The 20,718-nt window shown below is 45.5% G+C and overlaps 1 protein-coding gene across 4 annotated transcripts in view; it reads right to left on the bottom strand.

Annotated features, from left to right (window-relative positions):
• The window catches only part of Ptch1 (patched 1), a 63,900-nt gene that overhangs the window by 33,580 nt on the left and 9,602 nt on the right, over positions 1-20,718 (bottom strand). For all 4 annotated transcript variants that reach the window (XM_063227396.1, XM_063227395.1, XM_063227398.1 and 1 more), the window contains exons 3-5: positions 4,532-4,721; positions 1,502-1,571; positions 1,283-1,374 (exon numbers count right to left, since the gene is read on the bottom strand). In XM_063227396.1, coding sequence (XP_063083466.1) covers positions 1,283-1,374; positions 1,502-1,571; positions 4,532-4,721 — 352 coding nt within the window. The remainder of the gene's footprint in view (positions 1-1,282; positions 1,375-1,501; positions 1,572-4,531; positions 4,722-20,718) is intronic.

Below are 20,718 nucleotides of genomic sequence, written 5' to 3'. Positions count from 1 at the left end.
GTCTATAATGCAGAACCTTTTCGGGCAAGCTAGGATTTTGCCATAAACAAACAAATGGTTCTAACCCAGCGTATCAAGGTGCATACTTAACCCAGAGAATGATTCATGACTGAGGATGGCAAGCTCGAGGCTTATAAATTAAAGACAGCATCAAAGAACCTCAACTGCCACTACAGCGTATTTAATCTTTTAAAAACTTAACCAATGGGCATCTCTAAGCAGAAAACCCAGATCAAAAAAAAGGGAGGGGGATCACAATGTCAAATTAGCACTTGCAAGCCTAATAAATGCTTTTAAAATGTCATCAATCAAAATATTTGATCTCTGTTGCCTCTAACGATTCCATACTTGCAGTGCTCTCTGAGCGCCTGGCAGTCAGGTGGTGAAGCCCCCGGCGGCCCCTGCGATCACCGCCATCACCGCCACTCCCCCCACACTCACTTTTGAATTTGTGCTGTTGACAGACCAGAAAGGCTTTTGGCTGCCTGTTATGTGGTTCAAGCCACACTGTAGCTGCTTAACCAGGCTGAAGTCATTATTCAGACTCTCCCAACCAGAAAACACAAAACCCCTTATTTCCCAGCTAAAACTGTACGCTGAAGGTCAGGGGATGGCCACTGCAAATTGCTTTTGCAGATATTTGCAAGCTAGGACAGAAACAATACCCCAAGCACTAACTCTTGCATAATTAACTGAAAATGTCTCTACTGATTAACAATCATTCTTTAAATGATGCTGTATATTTAATATCCAACTGCTAGAATGCAGAATTGGAGCCTGTAGCCTTCAATATAGTGCACTCCCCCCTTAAATGCCACCAGTGTGATCTGAAAAAGGTTAATATTTTATTTCACAGGATGATCTTAAACTTTTAACTCAAAGTATTTAGTTCTGCACATACCCACAAACATTTTTTTTTCTCCTTAAAAAATAAGTTAAAGGTCTCAGTCCCTGGTGTGCAAAACCATAAACATTTTATAAAGAGTTAAAAAAAAAAAATCACACATACTTTGTGATAATTTGCATTTTATTTGCATATAAATAGGTTGGTAAAAGTGAATGAAATTTAATGATGCCTACAGACTTTTTTTTTGAAAAGAGGAAAAACATTCTGAACCCCTCTCCTCCACTGAGGACAGCCTTTCAAAATAAAAAAAAAAAGCACATGGAAGTTCAGTGTTTTTAATTTTTGTTCTAAGTTGCAACAGAATAAACAATGCTAAGTAACATCAGAAATGCTGAGCCCTAGTTTCATAGATGCCAGGAGATGTGGAACACTTACAGGAGGTATGCTGTCCCAGACTGTAATTTTGCCCCTTCCCAGAAGCAGTCCAGCGGGGTAATAATTAAACAAGGGTAAAGATATTCTATTATCTGTCAAATCGAAAAAACAAAACAAACAAACAAAAGAAACAAACCATGCATTAGGCGGACATATTATCCAGAGGGTACATACATTTGAGAATTTTTGAGACATGTTTTTGTAAACAAGAAAATATACCTGATCCATGTAACCTGTTTCTGTGATAAGTTCTCCTGATTTATAACACAAATGTTCCAATTTCCATTGCCTGTTGGAATGAAAAGCAGAGACAAAGATCTCTCATTGTAATAGAGGAAATTACAGCTGAATGAGAACCATAGGACATATAAAAAGAATTGCAATTTCGATCACTTTTAAGCATCTGTCAAAACGAGCAGAGCTTTTGCCAAGTGGAGACCCAGCAAGCTTGCTTTAATGAATAGATAATACTCACATGTAATTAACATGTGGGGTGTTTATGTAAATTAATGCTACCAAAGTACTTGAAAAGTCTTGTTTTCTTAAGTGTTCTCCCAATAATCTTGTTTACACCATTAATCTGCTTTCTACATACATTAAACTTCAGGCAGCCTAGCAGAAGCATCACAAATTCAAGATCTGCGGCAAGTAAATTAGTGAACCTTATAGCATCCTGACAGATATTCGAGTGGGGAAATCCCTGGCCTTTTCATTGGTGGATTAATGTCCTTAGTATTTGGGGGGAAACCCCCCCCTCAATCTTTTCTGCTCTTAGACACAAATGTTATAAACATTTGCCAGGTACGTTGAACTCCCAGTTTAGTCTCTCCTATTCTTGTCTTATGGAAAGGATATTAAATGGATGGATAGAAAACTAATTCTGAGTTTTATTATCTTTAGAAGAGTTATTTAAACTCTTTCTGAATGTTGTCAGAACAATAACCTTAACTTGAAAAAAAGAATAAATTTGGAAGGAATAGAGGCAGGAAATCCAAAAGAAAAATCAAAATAAAAAGCTCCTTCTAAACTGCTTTCTCTTGTTGGTATCTAAAGGTAGGGCTGTCTTCACCCAAAGTAGGTTTCTAGACTTTGGTGTCTTTCCTGGGCCTCCCTCCAGAATTTTCCTGTCTGTCTATCAGGGCCCTTCTGAAAGGTCATCTTTGCCCTGATACACTATTTTTGACCAATCAACGACTCCTTTCTCTGGAGCACTCACTGGCTCTTACTGGAGACCTATAGTGGCTGGGACTGGACTCATCTGTGTGGATTTCTTTCCTCCCCAAGAGCATGGGCTGTGCTACCCATTAATCCATCCACTGATCCATCGTGAATCAATCCATCTATTCCTCCACCTACCCACCTAACTATACTCACACACATTCTATACTCTGTGTAGCACTAACATGGAAACCAGACAGGAGCGGGTCCTCAACACCACTTGTTCAACGCTTACTTACACCTCTTAGAGGACGAGGTCACGCGGTCATCAGCTTAGTGTAAGAAAAGGGCTTGAAGCCAGGCATGGTGGTGCACACTTGTAACCCTAGCACTTGGGAGGCTGAGGCAGGAGTCTGAGGTCAGCCTGGGTTATGTACTGGGTTCAGTGTCAGCCTGAACTACATACTGAGTGAGTCCCTGTCTCAAAAAAAAGAGACCCTGAACTCTCGTCCTGAAACATGTAAGTGACAAGCTCCACATCCCCAGAGGAAACTACACCAAGAGCACGCTGGGTGTGTACCATGGGCCTAGACACCCACTTCTATGCACCCCTGGGGTTCCCTTGACAAAGACTCAAAACTTCTCGTTAAGCTGCCTGACCCATGTGCTTCAGTTCCTTCTTACCCTTTCAGACGTTCATCTGAGCTTGATCTGGGCACCACCCAGAAGAAGAGTACATCAATCCTACATCTAGTTGATAGGCACCCCGTTCTGGGTGGCAGTCTTCCCCAAATGCCCTCTTAAGCTAGACTGGGTCTCCCATCCCCGCCCCATATCTAGGTAAATCCACGGGAAAGTAAACATAATTTTATTTCCTTCTTTGGTTTTCCTCAGCTACTGAGTATGTCTGTGCTGTCAATTCTTCACTTCCACTGAAAAAAAAATCATCAGTCCCCGAGTTCAAAGGTGCTAGCAGGGCCTAGGGGAGAGGATGGGATTAGGTGAAGTCAACTCAAGTCACCCCCTGGAAATGAGGCTTAGGGGTCACAATCTCACAGTCAGTCAACAACTCTGAACAGCAACCCATAGACAGCAAACCAGACAGCTGAACTCGTCTTCATCTTTCGCCCTCGTCACAGCATTATTACATGAGCCAGGACACTAAAGTGAGTTTTTAAAAAATGGTGTGTGAATCCACTTACTCCACTTACTCGGTCTGCAAGAATTCCCATGGAGGCTCATCCCCCTACCTATCTGCTATTTTTAACAAACAGGTTCCAACTGTGGATACAATGAATAACTTCCTTTTGTCTCTTTCTTTTAATTCATTTATTTATTTACTTTTGGGTTGTTTGTATATTGACGAAAGACAATTCAAAATATAACTTCTCCAATAGTTGGGGCAACTAATATAATTGGCTATGCTGACAAATATTAGTTTGGAAAAATCCAAAGACTTTAGCAATGAAAGCTTGGGTATAGGGTCCTCCAGTGCATCAGACTTACATTTATGGGGGGAGGCACCAAAATATTTACTGAAAACATGCTGTGTAGACTGAACAACTCTAATCTGAAAATGTGACACCCTCCCACACTCTAAATTCTGAGTCACCATGTTGGTGACTCAAGTGGAAAATTTTATTTCATTCATGAAATTACTACACGTAGTATGTAAAACTACCTTCAGGCTTTGCAGCCAAGCTGTATTTGAAGCATGAGTGAATTCTGTGTTCAGTTTGAGCCCTATCCTCAAAACATTTCATTATGTATCTTCAAATCATTGAAAACCAAACCGAACCCGAGATCCTTGCTGGTTTCAGTCATTTTGGGTAAGAAATGTCCAACTTGTAATGGACTTGCTTTGCTATCAAAGTTCAAAAACAAATCAAGATGGGCCCATAAAGGGAAACAAAAAGAAAAATGCACCAGTGGGTGAGCACTTGCATAGCACACATGAGGCCCTGGGTTCAAATCACCAGCACTTCCCTGACACAAAGTGTTAGGAGGAAGCTATTTAAACGGGTACTCCAGGTGCTTCCAGGGTGACCTTACCAGCAGCCACTCCCGCCTCCTCACAGCAGCAGGCCTTACCTGTTGTACATGTATACGTGGACTCTGCTGGCCTGGAGTGCCGAGTCCAGGTGTTGTAGGAGCGCTTCTGTGGTCAGTACATTGGCACCTTCTTCTTTCGGGGTCTGGATCATAAGTTGAGGATTAAACATAGCCTCTTCTCCAATCTTCTGGCGAGTGTAATTCAATTCACGACTTACCCGTCCACCAACTGAGAAACATGGGCAAGTTTCGATTAGAACACCAAAAATGAGCAAACTTAGTGCTATCTCAATACTTACTGTGGCTGCCAGCCGTCCCCCCACGCACTCCCCATCAGGGAGGTAGGTACACCTCCTGGAGGTGTGCTTTGTGCTGTTTGGACTAACAGACCCACAGCACAGGAAAATTTGAGACACCTTTTCCTTATAGACCAGACCAAAGAACCTTGTTACAATTTCTTTCACTTGTATAAACAATGTGCCCCTGCAGTAAGTTTCAAGATACATGGTTTCAATTTACACTCTTCTCCTAAGTAATTTGGCAAAGGTAACAAGGAAATGTTTCTTCTCCACACAAAAAGAAACAAGGAAAGGATGTGAGTGTGTTCCACTCATAACTTTCCAAGAGAAGATCTATGTGATGATTCAAATTAAGAGTACACAGAGAGACCCCACAGAAGAGGAACAGAATCCATCCGCCAGGGCCACCATCATGGGCCCCAAGAAACAGCAGTGCCAGTTTCTCAGTCACCTGTGCTCCAGAAGCGACCCAAGTGATTTTACAAGAGACTGAACCGTCCTCCTGGACCGGGCCCAGCTCCCCTGCCACCCTGCCATGAGGCATAGCACCACGAGGCGCAGCACCACAGCACCACTACTGACTGACACTTTGTGCAAACTGTATTTCTCTGTTCCTCCTTTTTACAGCCTGGGACCTAGGCTGAGTATCTCCTATTACTGTGCTGGACCAATGCTAGGCTGGCCCTGTGCTGGGCAGCATCTGAGGAGGACAGATGGAGCAAGAAGACCCCAGAGCTTCCTCCCCTGACATGTGCACCCCAGGGCAGAAGCAGCCAGTTCTGAAGGGCTCCTCCAGACACTGGGAAGTTGAGGGCTTACTGAAAAGTAGACCTTTAGCTCTAGTTTGGAAAGACCTTGGGGATTGTAGGAATCCTTTTTCTTCAAGTTTAGTACTCAAAGACATAAACATTAAGTTTGGGCAACTAAATTAAGTACTGGAAACAGCAGGGTGTTTAATTCTCTTGGCATATTTTATAAACAAGAGGGCAAGCATACCCCTTGTCCCCCACAACATCTCTGGGGAACAATTTGCAAGAGGTTGCATGTACATAATGCTGCAGACAGTTCTTCCCCCAAAGGCTTACTAAAGCTGCCTGAGGCCAGCCCTGCTGCCTGAATGTTACCCAAAGCCGACTTCAACTAATGAATTCCTGTTTGACTCAATTCACATTCTGTGTGTGGGGTGAACTAGTAGAAGCTAAAAAGAGGCTTTTCAGGCTACAGCTCACTTCTGGAAAACTAGAAACGCACCTTAAGGAACTCACCCTTTTCCTCAACCTCATCCTTTTTTTCTAGCAGTATCATGTCAAATGCCCCAAACCAAGAAATCATTTCTAATTCCACCTGCCTCCTTAGACTTTAGCACGACACACGACTTTACACTATGCTCCGAAGCAGCACTTTCTTTCACACAACAAAATAAAATGCAAGGGAAGTTTTAGATACTTGTCTAGATCAACCTCACAATGGATCAACTATTTTATCCTAAGCATTTAAAGGCAAGGATGCTGTTTCCAAGATAAAAAATGTCAACATGTTCCATCACATTTTTATGTTTTATTAAAATAAACACCTATTTTAATAAAGGTGTGCACTTGCCCTGTCTGTGGAACTGAAAACCTCCATCTCTGCTCTAATGATAAACACAAAGGCTTTACAACATGGTGACAAGCAGTTTCAACCAAGATAAGATTATTGCTAAATTGACCAAACAATGAGAGTTTCTGAATAATTCTAACATTTTCTCAACCATTTATTTGCTACATCCTACTTAAGGACTGCTGTTGAATTATTATCTTACCTAACATCATTTCATGTTTAACCCACTTCAGATGGTGTTATAAAACAAGTCGGTAACCACCATGAAGTTTAGTACCTTTCTTTTTGTTTGATCAGTAGCTGTTTAGACCATTCATTCATTCATTCATTCAGCAAGTGTTAGTGGATATGCCGTTGGGGGAAGAACCGCACTGGTGGGCAAGAGCCAGGGACAGGCACAGGCAATGTATAGTAAGCCACGAAACTCATTTCATGGCATGACAAGAGTCACAGAGTGAAGCTGGTGATGCCATATTGGCTGACAGGGAAGGTGACCCGCTACTTCAAATAGGGTGGCTAGGAAGACCCAAAGGGAACTGTTCTTTAAGGTGACTGGAAAGAGTGTTCTTCCAGTAGAAGAACCAGCAAATCAAAGCCCTGAGGTTTGCCTGACTATAGGCAGAGACAGACGCAGGCACGGCTGAAGCCTGGGAAGCCTGCAGTTAAGCCATCCCTCTGCTGCTTGCAGGGTAGACTTAGCTCCTCCTCTGGTATATGTTAGGGTTACAGGAACTGCACAGTGTTCATAAGCTCTTGCACTGTACTCACCCAAGGTATATGGGAGCAAGCCACAGGAAACAGAACCGCTCTGGGCAGAACAGTTATGGACTCATCTGCCTTTTGCTGGCTACTCTAGCAAATGCTTATCTTAAAATCACAGCAGAATGATAGCCCGGGGCTGTTCATAACTGGCACAGTGTAATCGCAGCACTCCGGGAGGCTGAGGCAGTAGGACTCAAGTTTGAACAAGGTCTGCATAAATTAGCAATCTACTGAGAGCCTATCTCAGAATAAAAAAAAAAACTGTAGAAAGGGGATCCGTACATGACCTCAAGGTTCAATCCCTAGAACAGAAAGTGCAAGCTACTTGATACAGAGATCTAAATTACAAACAAGCTTTAAGTATCTCCAGTACTTCCTTCAGTCCTCCTTAGTCTCCTTTATCCTCCAAACACAACACCTTAATGATAAAACAACCACCTTGCTCTCTGAAGAGGCAAGACCCGGAGACACAGTGACCTTTCTCACTGGTGATGTTTTCCATCTGCAGAGCCCTTGAACTCACTGATTTCCTCAGGAATATTCTGATTGCTGCTGCTCCTGCATGCAGCTGAGGCCAATGAAGGGGCAGCAACAGGGGTCAAGGAACCCCCACTGAGGTATCAGGGATGCACCCCACTAATTCTCAGTAAAATAGGGACAAAATGGCACAACTACTCTGGCAGGACAGTGTAAAGATGCAAGGACACCATATGGGAAACTTCCTTTACCTGGGTGTCCAGCTGGTGTTCTTGAACTCACTGGCCGTCACCCTTACTTGGGAGGAAAATCGTTTGGATGACTTATCCAGGGTCACTCTGCTAATAAGATGCAGAAGTGACTTTCAAACATCTGAGAATTGAGTGTAGCACAACAGGTGTTTTAGGGAGCGCTGGGTCCCGCACAGACTACACTGAGCTACAAAACATTAAGAAAACACGTAGAGGACTCCCATTTATAGGACAATGATGCTGCCTCTGTCCCTGAGAAGACAACCCCCCCCCAAGTGGGGCTGCCCTGTTTTTTGGTCCCCAGAGGAGCCCATGCTGAGGATGGCTGTGAGACAAGGGAGACACTAACAGTCTAAGTCTTTACCTATAAATTCTGCATCTTGTTCTCCAGAAATCTAAGGCATATGCAGATCTTTGAAAAAATGGGGGCAGGAGGAAAGCATCACTTCTGCAAATAACTTCTTGATCAGGCTCTGCTCATCTCCTCAAATGAAACTAAACATGGTTTTGCAAAGGAAAATGAAGAAAAAGAAGAAAAAGCCAGCCCTGGATGGGAAACCATTCAACCAAGGGGCCCTGACCTCTGGACCAGCGAGAACTCCAAGCCACCATGGTACCATTTCTTAGCTTTTCCACAGAGTGTAACACTTGCAGCATCTGCACAAAACGTGTTAGCAAAAACCTACTGTCATGCACACAAAGATGACCTGAGGCCCAATGTCTCCTGCTGGCGCACCTCTGGCACACAGGCCACCAGGGGATGGATGGTACTCACTCAGACTGCGGTACCAGTATTCATGAAAGAACGGCCTCCCTTTGAGTCCTGGGAACAGGCAGTCATCTGCACAAGATATTAATTCCCCCCAAAGCCTCAAAAAGTCAATCGGTCAAAACAAATGACCCTTTCAGCCTGAAAAAGCACCCACTCAGAGTCCAATTAGGAAAATGGGGTCTGTGTATATGCAAGCCTGGCATTTGCATTTGATTAATCCCATCAATTATCTCACAGCCTCAAAAGCGCCACCCCCCAACCCCCCAGTCGCTTCAGGTCCTTCCTTCTGTGCTTCCATTGCTTATTATGGGGACGAAAAAGTACCGATCTCTAAAAAGGACGTAACTGCAAAATTATTACCTCAGGCTCTTTCTCTACCCTGAAAAGTGAAAATTTAGTAATTTGGGCAATTGGCTGGAAACTCCTGGGCTGTGAGTGGTACTGCTCTCCCCCACCCATCTCTTATATTCACATCAAGCCAACTGCTGCTTCCTGTGCTGGGCTGTTTTCTTCTTGCGAGCGTGGGCCTGTGGGTATTGCCATGGGAAATGCTCGATTCAGAGAACCCACATATCAGCTTCTGATACCTGGGTCACTCACCCATAGGCCACACTGGGGACAGGGCCGGTCTCAGGAGTATCTATCTGGTGTCACCACTCCCCACCCCACAGGCCAGCAGCTTGGGGGCCATCTGCTACCCACCTCCCAGGCTGTCTCTCTTCTGTGTGGCTTCCCTGAGACTAACCCTCACCCTGTCGGAGGCAATCAGGTCAGCCCAGCACTTGTCTGTGGCAGCTCCAGGGACTATATACTGCATCTGTCACAGTGGTCACTAGGGGCAGTGGCAATGATGGCTGGGCACACCGCACCGAAGATGAGCATCTCCTGTGGCCAAACACGTTCTTTATCCCTTACCACGTGTTTTCCAAGGTGTAAACTGCCCCTGCTCCTACCATGACCTCACCTGAGCTAATCCTACCATTCTACAGAAAATGAGGACACCCAGGGAGGCCCAATGCCTGGCCAAGCTGTAGAACCCAAGAACCAAGACAGCATCTTTTTTATCAAAGTCTGAGTGCTTACTGAGGCTTAACATCTTCATTTTAAAAAAACGAAAGCAACAACAACAAAACCCAAGTGTTTGGTCGTGGGCTCTTCATTACAGCATTCAGGCCGCTGCATACCATTAACCCCGGTACCCTTCTCCTAGCCTCTGCGGGGCTGACATCACCTCTCAGCGCTGTACAGTCTTCTTGCCATTATCCAGCCAGGGCCTCTTTTCATTGGCCTCTTACTTCAGTAGGCCGAGGAGGGGGAGGGGGACAGTGCAATCGCCACCTTTGCATGCAGCGCCCTGGCCCGTGAGGACACCACGCTGGCCTGATTTATATCTCCTGCTCCGGTCCTTCCCTCTGCATCTGCTCAGGGAGACCAGCGTCACTGAGGGCCACTTTCATGATTTTGTTGCCATCAGGATTAGCTGGATTAGGGGCTGGTACATAAGGACCCCCTGGTGCTTCGAGGAAGTCTCATCGCAAGGTCAGCCGGGTGTGAACTATATTCTGTCAACACCACTACTTCTTACAACCTCCACGCAAAAGCAGGATGGGGGAGGGAGCAGGGGGCAGGGAAAAAATTGTACAAGGGCAAAATGTATGAACTTATCATAGCAATAAATTCCCCAGCTGCCATTGCAAAGCATGTGAGCAATTCAGGACAATCCTTTCAAATAAAAAACCTATGTGCCTCTTTTAATCTGTAAAGAATTCAATGGGTCTGATAGTGGTGATAGATGGAAAGAATCAGTTTGCCCACATAGAGAAAAATTCACCAAGAAAAAAAAGTATCAGAAAACAAAAAAACAAACCCAAACCTAGACTTTTCCAAACAGTTTGGGAAGAATCCCAGGGATGAAACCTTATATTCTGTCCAAGGCCTAAACATCTTTGTCTTCTAAACGTCAAACATGGTCCCAGCCAGAGACCCCAGCACCACCATTTAATGGGGAAAAAAAAATAATGTAGGTAGGAGAGTTCTTGGGGAATGGCTGTGTGTGGGGTGGGGGTGGAGGTGGGGTGGGGAACATAGTAAGAAAAACAAAAACAACTTTCAACCCTTGAAAATCTCCAGCGAGCAAGTCTTCCTTCAAGGAAATCTGGCTCATTTACCTACACAAACTCCCATCCTGGGTCCCCCGTCATTTGCACCCTGCATGAAGTACACAGAAGTGTAGGGAAAGCAATGGGATTCCTGCAAGTGTGCATGAGTGTGTATGTGAGCGTTTTACAGGACAGTCCCTCTTGCACAGAACTGGGCTGTTCCATCAAAGCTGTATCTGTTATATTTCTTTCTCGTCTGTTTGGCGTATTCACCAACAAGAGAAAAGGAGGTAAGCTCTGGCGGCCCTGACCTGCAGCTGGAACACAATACTTTCGCACAGCCCTGCCGACCCCTGACATAAATTTTACACCGCAGCTGGCATTTACACACTCAGCATTACCATATGTATAGCTGCTCGGTGCTAATTATGCTAATCACCTGTCTAACTCGCTGCTGCGAAAAATGGTTGTATTTAGCAGTCCAGTGCCTACCAATGCGGCTTACTGTGTGGCTGAAATGTACATTCAGATGGCCCTGAATGGCAAGATTTTTCCACGTTGCTGGCTACATTCAGGCCTCAGAAAAATTTATTCAAGTCAACTGGTTTCGGTCCGCAACAAAAAAGTTACGAGAAAAAAGTGAGTGTGTTCTTGCCCTAACATTCTGGATCTGCTTGCAAGCAAAATGATAAATCAATTGGTGTGGGAAACAAAAAGGGAGAGAGATTTCTTTTGGGAGCCATGTGAAACTGTAGCCTATTAAAAAAAAGGGTGGGGGGGAAGGGTCATCCTATTCCCCAAATCTCTAGAAAGAGCAGTTAATAGATATTTAGCCCTAATCCCAATTCTCTCAAATTGCAAGCTTTGTTTGCAATTAAGCAAGGTATTAAACATGTGCAATTCTCCTGACCATGGACAGACCGAAATGATGGTATAATATTTATCATTTCTTGCTCACTGCGATTGTATGTGAACTTCATAGGGGGGGAAATCAGGTAGGAGGAAATAAAGAATTTCATAGGCAGTTAGGAAAATTTCTTTTCCTAGAAAACCTCTATTTAAAAAGAGACTGTGTGATGTATGTGCATTTTGTGGTTACCGGTTACTCATTAAAAGAGAAGGAAATCAAGGGGTAGGGGCGGAGAAAGATGGCAGAATTCAAACAGGAAAAATGTGGGTCAAAAAATCCCAATTCCTTAATTTCAAAATTCCTGTTTGTGTGGCTACTTCTCAGAGCAGTTTTCTCAGATCACTCTTATAGAATGGATTTCTTAAATCAGGATGATAATAGTGCAGCCAATAGCACCATTACCTAAATTCAAATTAAAACCTGATATCTATCTTCCTAACTCATGAAATGTGTTCATGAGAAGTTTTTTTAAAAACCCTGAGATCAGTAAGCCCAAGAACTGCCGAGTGAGTATCGAGCGGTGTGGGCGCCCAGGGAAAGTCGAGGCATTCCACCTTTTTTCACTGCTTGCACCACTGGGAGACCCATCGGACTGAAGGGTACCCGAGTGTGCCCACCTACTTTCTCACCTGTGGTTACTGTCCGCACACTCCTTACTGCAACCCAGAAAGCCAGAGTCTGTTTTGCTTTGCACTTTACCTTGCGCCACCTCCCAGGGCTTACAAAACACCAGAGCAGGAGCCTTGCAAATAGATGCATCTGAGGTGTTACAGGCAGAAGGTAAACCAACCCAGGCGGCCTTCTCTGCTTCTGCAGGAGTTTGTGAAAGAAAGCAGGCAGGGTAGGGTCTTCTGGCCTGGCTCCCCTCACCTTTCAGTTTAACTAAGACAGATGACAAAGAGGACGCTGCTAGGATGACCACAGATTTCTTCCAACCCCCTTCTCACTTCTGGTCCTGTTCGAGATTTCTCTATGTGCCGAGCTAGGGCTTGAATCCAGGGCCTCACACATGCCAGGCAAGCGCTCCACTGCCGAGCTCCACTTCAGTGCCTGCTTAACATTTTATAAATGTATCTGACCCTATGAGGTAACATTCACCAAGCCACATCTTGCTCTTTGGCATACCAATTCGAGTTGTTTTTCCAGACTGTTAATTTATCTGAGTTTTGTAGCTCCAGATCTTCACCGAGCAGCCAAAAACACAACCAGCACTACTGTAACTCACTGCAAAGCTGAGGGCCTGCCCTTCTCTGCTTCTCCCTCTCCTGCTCTTCTTAAAGAGGAGATGGACCACCCTGCCTCATGGCACAGGGCAGTGTTTACATTGCAGTACTCCACTGTGTAACACATCTGGCATTTTTGGGCAGGATTCCTGAGCTAGGGGCCAGAAGCCCTTGAGCAACGATTTAAGGGGGAAAAAATCATGCACATTGACTTAACAAAGCCCATTTCCAGTTCCTTCTGCTTCCTTCAGTAAATGTTTCATCAGTAATTACAAACTATCTTGGTTGCTAAACTGAGCAAATCTACTGCTTCTTTCCATTTTTTCCTAACAAAAAATAAGGCATGTGCTGTGATACAGGACAGGCTTCTCACTGACCCTGCCTTCCAAGCCAGTGGCCTTAGGGGACCCACATGCAATTTGGACCAGTAGGGGCAACCTGCACCTGGGTTTCTGGATTAGGAACAAGGCTCTCCCTCCACAGTATAAATCTCTCCAGCAACAAACGCCATTCATTAGAAGGACCCTAACTGCCCACCAACAATATGTTTTCTGAACACATGACAACTGTTTTTTTTTCTCTGTGCTCTAGACCCCAAATGAAACATGACAGGTACAATCTTCCTTAAAGGGCCAAAATAGGATGCATCTTTCTGTACTCAGACTCCAAAAACTCACCCAACTGTCAGGCAGTTCTCAATGACTTCTCTCTCTGTATAGAAAGCTATTTATTTCTGTCAAAACTAGTTAAAAAGGACACATACATTTGTGTTAAAAAAAATACACTATGCAGTATAAGGGGGGGATTTAAAAAAATCTAGTTATTATAAAGTGCTCAAATTCAGAGACCGGCAGCAAAGAATGAACAACTGATGTGCGTATAGTTTGATGATCCTGATTTTATCTGGGAATCCTAACAATGTTCCCACTGAACAGATTCCAAGGAGTTTCCTCTATCTGACCAGACAAACTGCCTTCAGCAGCAAACCCCTTTGCTCTCTGGGATGTCCACCAAGACCTCTCAGGAGGCTGGAACCTCTAAGACTATGGAGTCAGCCAAATTTTAGATAAGGAAATCTGTCCCCTTTGAACTCTATCTAAACTCTGCTCCCTGGCTTCCGTAGCAGGGAAAGGCTGAAAGCAGGGTGCTTGGGTGGAAAAGTTATGGCTCATATTTCACTTACTAACACAGAAATTTGACAGGACTCAAGAGTTCTTCCCTATTTCTTATGCCACAGTAAGGACAGGGGACCAAGGCGTTATTTCTCATGCTCTTTGGTGGGTTGGTACACAAAGCACTTGTCAACGGAGTTGAAGGCTACTTGCAAGTCCATAAAAATGTCCTGAACCTTTCATAGGAGAAGCATATCTCCCGCTGACAAGATTCCCATCCAACAGTACAGTTTTGGAACCAACCCTAACCAAGGTAACAACCCCAAGGTGTAAAAGACAGCTCTGCCTCTAGCGCCTCCTGCAAGCAGTACGCGATAATACACTTTGTGATTCCCTCCTGCCTGTGGTTCAGTCAATTTAGGATCATTTCAGATTCCACACTAGTAACTCCAGAGCCCCAATTGGGAGGAAATGACTAGAGCCATTTATGAGTAGGTGCGTGGAGAGAGGAAGGCACAAGGGAAAAAAAGAAAGGAAGGAACCGGAAGAGGTTGGGGAGCCAGTGAGGGGACAGGAAACAGCAGTATTTACACTATCAGACTCAGGCAGGTAGGGTGACTTATAGGCATGTCTCACATAGCTGGATCCCTCAACTTCTTCTCCCCCTAAATCAATATGGTACCAAGAATATTTTTTAATGATTTTTAGGGCTGGGGATTTAGCTCAGCGGCATAAGTGCCTGCCTGGCAAGCGCTATGTTGTGAGTTTGATCCCTGTACCAAAAAAATGCTTTTATGCGAACCAACCTCTATTAAATTTGGTCCTTTTGTACTCCCATATTTACTTTATAAACCAAAAGAACTTTTAAGGTTGAACGCAGTCCCTGAGCAGAACAGGCCTTCATATACTCTTCAGGGCTCAGTCAAGGCAAATACCTGGCGCGGACCAGGTGGCAGGCAGCCGCACAAGAAGCCCCTTTCTTCTGCAGAACTGTGTTCTCTCCTCCTCTCCAAGAGGAGAAGTAAATGTTCCAGCTCGCCCCAGAGTGGACAGGGTTTAGGGGGTGGGGGGTCACTGGCAGGTCAGCTTCGAGGGAGAAATCCAAATGAAATATAAACATGGCATTGTGGAAACCAGACAAATCTCCCATCGCCTGTCCAGCCAGCATTAATCTCGGCATCAGCTGGGGTACGTAATCTAAACAACGCATCAGGCTGCTCATACATCTGGAAGCTGTCATTTTCTAGAACCTCCAAGATGCGTTACATGTGTATGAAAACCCCCCCGCGCCGGCCAGAGGGTACCAAGGGTCAAGACCGGCAGGCGGCACAGAGGTATGGTATGGGGGGGATTCTCAGTAGGGGGCACCTGAGGCTGTGATTTCTAAACAGGGAACAGAAGGGAGCTGTACTTCACTGTCTTTTTGTTTTGTTTTGTTTTCCTGCAAAATGCCCCCCAGCCCACTGTCCTGCAGGAACAAAAACTGGACAATAACAAGGACAGCAGAGCCCGGCTGTCCCCTTCTGGCTGATTCCCACCCATGCCCCCAGCCCCACCCCCGCCCCGTGAGGACACCACAGGAACAGTGGGCTGTGACGGAAACATCTGGAGGAGGTCAAGACCACCAAAGAGCAAGAGCATTGCTCAGTGCTTCTGGAATGAGCTGTTACTTCAATACAATGTTTTCTACTACAGCTTTCTAAGAAGGCATGGTAAAAGCGTTTGGGCCACAGTAGATGAAGGAAACTCTGCAAAAAAAAAAAAAAAAAACCAACTCAAATATAGCCCCCTCCCTCCCTCTGTGGCCTTCTCCATTTCTCCTTGTATCTTTATTTTGATATTATATCTTTATTTTGATATTTAACATCCTTCTCATGGAAAAAATTTAGGTGTCTAAATCAACAGCATGACATGAAATGGCTTACCCAGTCAGTAAATAGAGGGATGGAAGGGAAATCTGTTGGAAAAGATCAAACCCCTGATGCCTGGGTAGCTATCTCTATCATAAATATTCTGCCTGCCTGCAGAGCGCAGATCTTCCAGTTGGGAGTTATTCTTTAAACCAGTTGTCAACTGGGGTGATTTTGTGCGATCCTCCCACTTCTTGAGAGGAGGCTCTCAATAAATACAAACATGCTGGTGATACAAGGAGGTGGGTGATACTACTTCTAAGGGGGAAGAGGCCAAAGATGCTGCTAAGCAACCTGCAAGACACAGGGCAGCGTCCTCCAACAAAGGACTCCAGCTCCAAACTCAATCATAGCGCCAAAGCTGAACAATGATGGTAGGGTGCTACTCCAAGGTCTCCCCTACAACTTCCTGCCTGGGCATAAGGCTACTGAGGAAAAAACCAGAGGGCACTTTTGTGCAGCACACATGTTTTTAAAGAATATTCTTCTATTTCTCTTTTTAAGTGTTTGACCACTCTCACTTGCCTCCTCCCTTGATGCAGGCCTTCAGAGCAATTAATAACCAATCACCAAGGCAATATGGATTTCATGTCAAGCCTGTTACCCTTTGCAGAAAGGGAGGCCAAGGGCTAGGCAAGCTTTTAGAAAAAACAAAACAAAAACCTCAAAGAGATAAATGAACACTCTGTCACTGGAGAGTCTTGATGACAAACTTGTGTCAGACAGAAGGAAAACATATGACAGAGGGGAGGAGAATAAAAGTGCTAAATAAGGCCAGACCTGCACGCGTCTGTGGTATTAATCCTAGCACTCTGGGAGGCTGAGGCAGGAGGATCACTCCGAGTTCAAGGCCAGCCTAGAATACATACTGAGACCCTGGCTCAAACAAAAAACATCTGCTAAACAAAATGCTAACAGAGAAATGGTCAAGATTAAAAATGAATCTGTTTCCTTCTGCATTTTGAATCCAGGCAAAAAAACCTTTAGGATATGAGGGGGGATATCAGAAGCCAAACACCTTGGCACCTCCCTGCCCTCGCCTGGAGAATGGATGGAAGCAGCCTACAGACTTCTCTGCACCTTTGCCACACCTTTTCCTTCTGCTTGGGATGTTCCTCACCCTCACCATCCCCTGTGCCTGGCTCAGGTCCCCTCCTTGGGGCCGCCCTGGAAGGCATCCCTGATTCCCCTGCCATCTTGGCAGGGCCACCCTGCATGGTACCCACCCACACAAGGGTTTCCTGTGCCTGCTAGGTGGAGGTCCCCCGAGGGCAGGGTTTGTGGCTTTTTCCCAGCCTTCTCTCTAGAGTTTTCGGCAGGGCTCCAGGGCTCTGTAGAGAGGGCACAGTGAACATGTGTTCCGTGACTGCCACTGTTTTTTTTTTCTTGTTTTGGTACAAGGGATTGAGCTTACGACTTTGCGTTTGCTGGGCAGGCACTTATGCCACTGAGCTAAATGCCTGGCCCCATTGCCACTATTCTTAAATGACAATTACTGTCTCGTCCTCTCCTACCATCACTGTCTGGACAGCAGCCACCTACCACGCCACTCCACCTCCTCTTCACCAGACCTCATCCCTCCATTCACAAGTGGAGCAAATCTGACATTTGTGACTTGCAAATCGTATAACCCAAAGGCCCAAGCTGGCACCAAACAGGTAGCTGGCAGTTTCTTAAAAGGCAATCATTACACAAACACGGATAGAACTGGAAAGTTCTTTCACCTATGCTAGCCTGCTTATCATATACAATTGTGTATTACGTTGGTCTGTATAGTAAAGCTCAAGTATTCAAACTATCTTTACAAAACCATACTTCTCCCACATGTTAAAACATTTAAAGTTAAATTAAAGATGAAGCTCTCCATTGGCTCCCTTCATTTGTTAGCTGTATTAAACAAATCAGTGTATGTCGTTATACGTGGCAATGCACGTAGACTTGTAAAAACACACAGAAACACAAAGGTAATGGTATGAACTGTCAAAAATCGTAGAATCACAGAATAGCATTTTCCCCAACTATCCTTCAGCATCCTTCTCTGCTGAAAATCTGCCTCTTCCTTCTATGCTTTCTGACCAGAGAAATAAGCAACTCTCTCTCTTCTCACCTGGCTTGTGTGTAGCACCTACTTTCTGTAAAAGTTCGTGCTTAGGGGGCCTGAGGATTTAGCTCAGCGGCATAAGCGCCTGCCTTGCAAGCAGGCAGTCGAGAGTTCAATTCCCGGTACCGATAAAAAAAAAGGAAAAAAACAAAACAAAACAAAAAAAGTTTGTGCTTAGAACTTTCTGGGCCCCTAAGAAGGCATCATGTAACACTTTCTTTGCTGACAGTAATGAAGAATTAGTCCAAGTGACAGAGGCACAAATACAGATCCAAACTTAAAGAGTTGTTACTCATTTTAATTCACTGATCTCCGCTTCTGTCTAGGACAGCAGGAAATTCTTAGTCCTGAAAGGACAGGAGTACCAGTTCACCAACTACTGACTCAAACTCTAAACTCATCGTATTAATCAAAGTGTTCGGCACCCTCCCTGGCTAGGTGTACCTGCATTTATCAAACTTGACAGGGGTTAGAATCTAGCACTGAATGAATGAATGAATGACAGATCAAAGTCAAGGCAATAGGAGATCAGGTGGCAGGTCATCAATAGGCCAAGATGGCATTAGACACATGAAGATGGCCCGGTTTCTCATTTGGAAAATAAGACAATAAGTACTTTATGCAAAAATTAACCTATGTTCCAGAAGTAATAGCTGCTTTATGGAGATGTAAAAATATAGAAGGACCTGGAATATGACAGTTGCTCAGTAAAAGTTAGTGTTTGCCTAAGAACTGGTGAGCTTCGAAGAAATCGCCAGTCAGAAGAGCTCAGCAGGTCTGAGGCGGAGCACTGGCTTAGCAGTGGGGACACAGAGGTCTAAACAGGTCTGAGGTCTGTCTCAGGTAAAACTCTAAACAAACTGGAACCCACCTAAGCCTGCTACAAAGCACATCTCTGAGTTTTGAAATGAGATGCATACGCACTCATATATTTCTGGACAGAGAGACACAATGTGAGGACAAATTTGTGTCATTTATCTCTCTTTAAACTTATTGGAGGCCTCGCACTGACCAGCAAAGCCAACAGAAGAATGAGCTGGCGGAAGCTGTCTGCACTTAGCCCAACACTGGACTCAAAGCCGAACCCTGTCCTCCTCACTGATTGTCACCTAGGCCCCCAGACAAGGCAGGCATCACACTGAAGCCCCTCTCCACTCCACTTAGGCCATGCCAGACCTGTCCCTTTTCCCCCACTTCTGGTGTCAGCCCCAGCAGAACATCCTCCTCCTTCCTTCTCTTTCCAGGTTTCCCCAGCCTGGAAGCTGTTTTTCTCATTTCAACTGGGAAACTCAAATGTGGTCCAAGTGCACCGGACGGTATTCATTTCAAGTTCATCAGGAGTGCCTTACAGTACCTATCACAGCACCTAAGACAACATGCGAGCTCAGTAAACTTGTTGCGAGGGGCATAACAGATGCTCAATAAAACCCTCCTTTTATCTACCAATGATAATAATGAAGCACCACATCGAGGGAAATTAACCCAATGGATTCAATCCGAACAACACTTTGGTATTAATTGACAGCCTTCTTAAAGCAGAAATGTTTTCTAGTCTTAATTATTTGGACTACAGTATTATTTTAATTATCAATCTCAAATAGTCCACCTCAGGCTTGCAAAACACTGTGCAAGTAACAAAATACTCTCCCAAGTTTGTCTCCAACAAGCGATCAATGTCAGCATGGGGCAGTTTTCACTCAGGAGTCCTCCAGTTATTTTTAGTCTCAAATACCTGCACTAGCTATTTCAATCTTCTTCTCTAGAAACAATGTCCAAAACAGAGTTTAAGGGGGTCAAATGTTTCCAAATGGGAGCGGGGACTGGATCACAAGAACGTAAAACGTTTATTATATGGGGGAACTCTTTTTTTTTTTTAAGGTAAGTTGAGGAAGTTGAATGAAAGACCCCTCCTCTCCTCGCAGAGTTCCCGCAGCTCCTCCCTCCCAACCCGTTAAGACCCATTTTTTTTCCTGCCCGCAAAATGCAGCCTTCCTCCAGAATAATTCCGTTTAAGAAGTCCCCACCCGCGAGGAAACATTAATCTACTTTGCAAACATGCGTTCCAGTCCGTGCTTTACTGCTTTTTTCAACTCCTTCTCCCCACCACCCCTCCTTTCTTTTTCATACCTTGAGACAAATGTTTTTTTCCCCCAGAGTTGAATGCTGTCCAAAAACAGGACCACACACGCCGCCGCCTCCGCAGCCCCGCGATGCGCCCGCCCCCCGCCCTCCGCCCTCCCCAGCGCCGGCCGCCGGGGGCGCGCGCACTCCCGCCCGCCGGAGGGGTGGCCTCTCCCTCCACCCCCTCTCCTTTCTCTCCTGACGCCGTGGGTGGGGGTGGGCGCGGGAAGGGCGCCGAGCCGGGGATCCCGGGCCGGAGAGGCCCTCCCGGGGCCGCGATTGGGGGCTAGGCCGAGGCGGGCGGCGGTGGCGGGCCCCGGGACCCCCGTCCGCGCTGAGTGGTGCGTCCCGCGAGGGGCCCCGCGCCTTCGCCATGCGTCCCCCTATACCTAGCAGTGCGCGGCGTCCCGAGCCGGTCACTGCGCGGCCTTTGTCGGCGGGCCTGGCTCGGGGCCAGGAGCCCAAACAATAAACAGCCCCCCACCCCCCGGTCTGGGCAGGGGGCTCGCGCTGGCCACGGCCGCACCCTGGGTATACGCCGGCGAATGTCTTCATCCCATAGAGGGGAGGGAAGGGAAGGGGCGCGGGTC

Source organism: Cavia porcellus, unplaced genomic scaffold, assembly GCF_034190915.1.
Source record: "Cavia porcellus strain 051 isolate PalLab524CR breed Dunkin Hartley unplaced genomic scaffold, mCavPor4.1 scaffold_17, whole genome shotgun sequence".
NCBI lineage: Eukaryota > Metazoa > Chordata > Mammalia > Rodentia > Caviidae > Cavia > Cavia porcellus.
The sequence above is the reverse complement of the archived record's forward strand: the minus strand, read 5'-3'. Positions and strand labels throughout refer to the sequence as shown.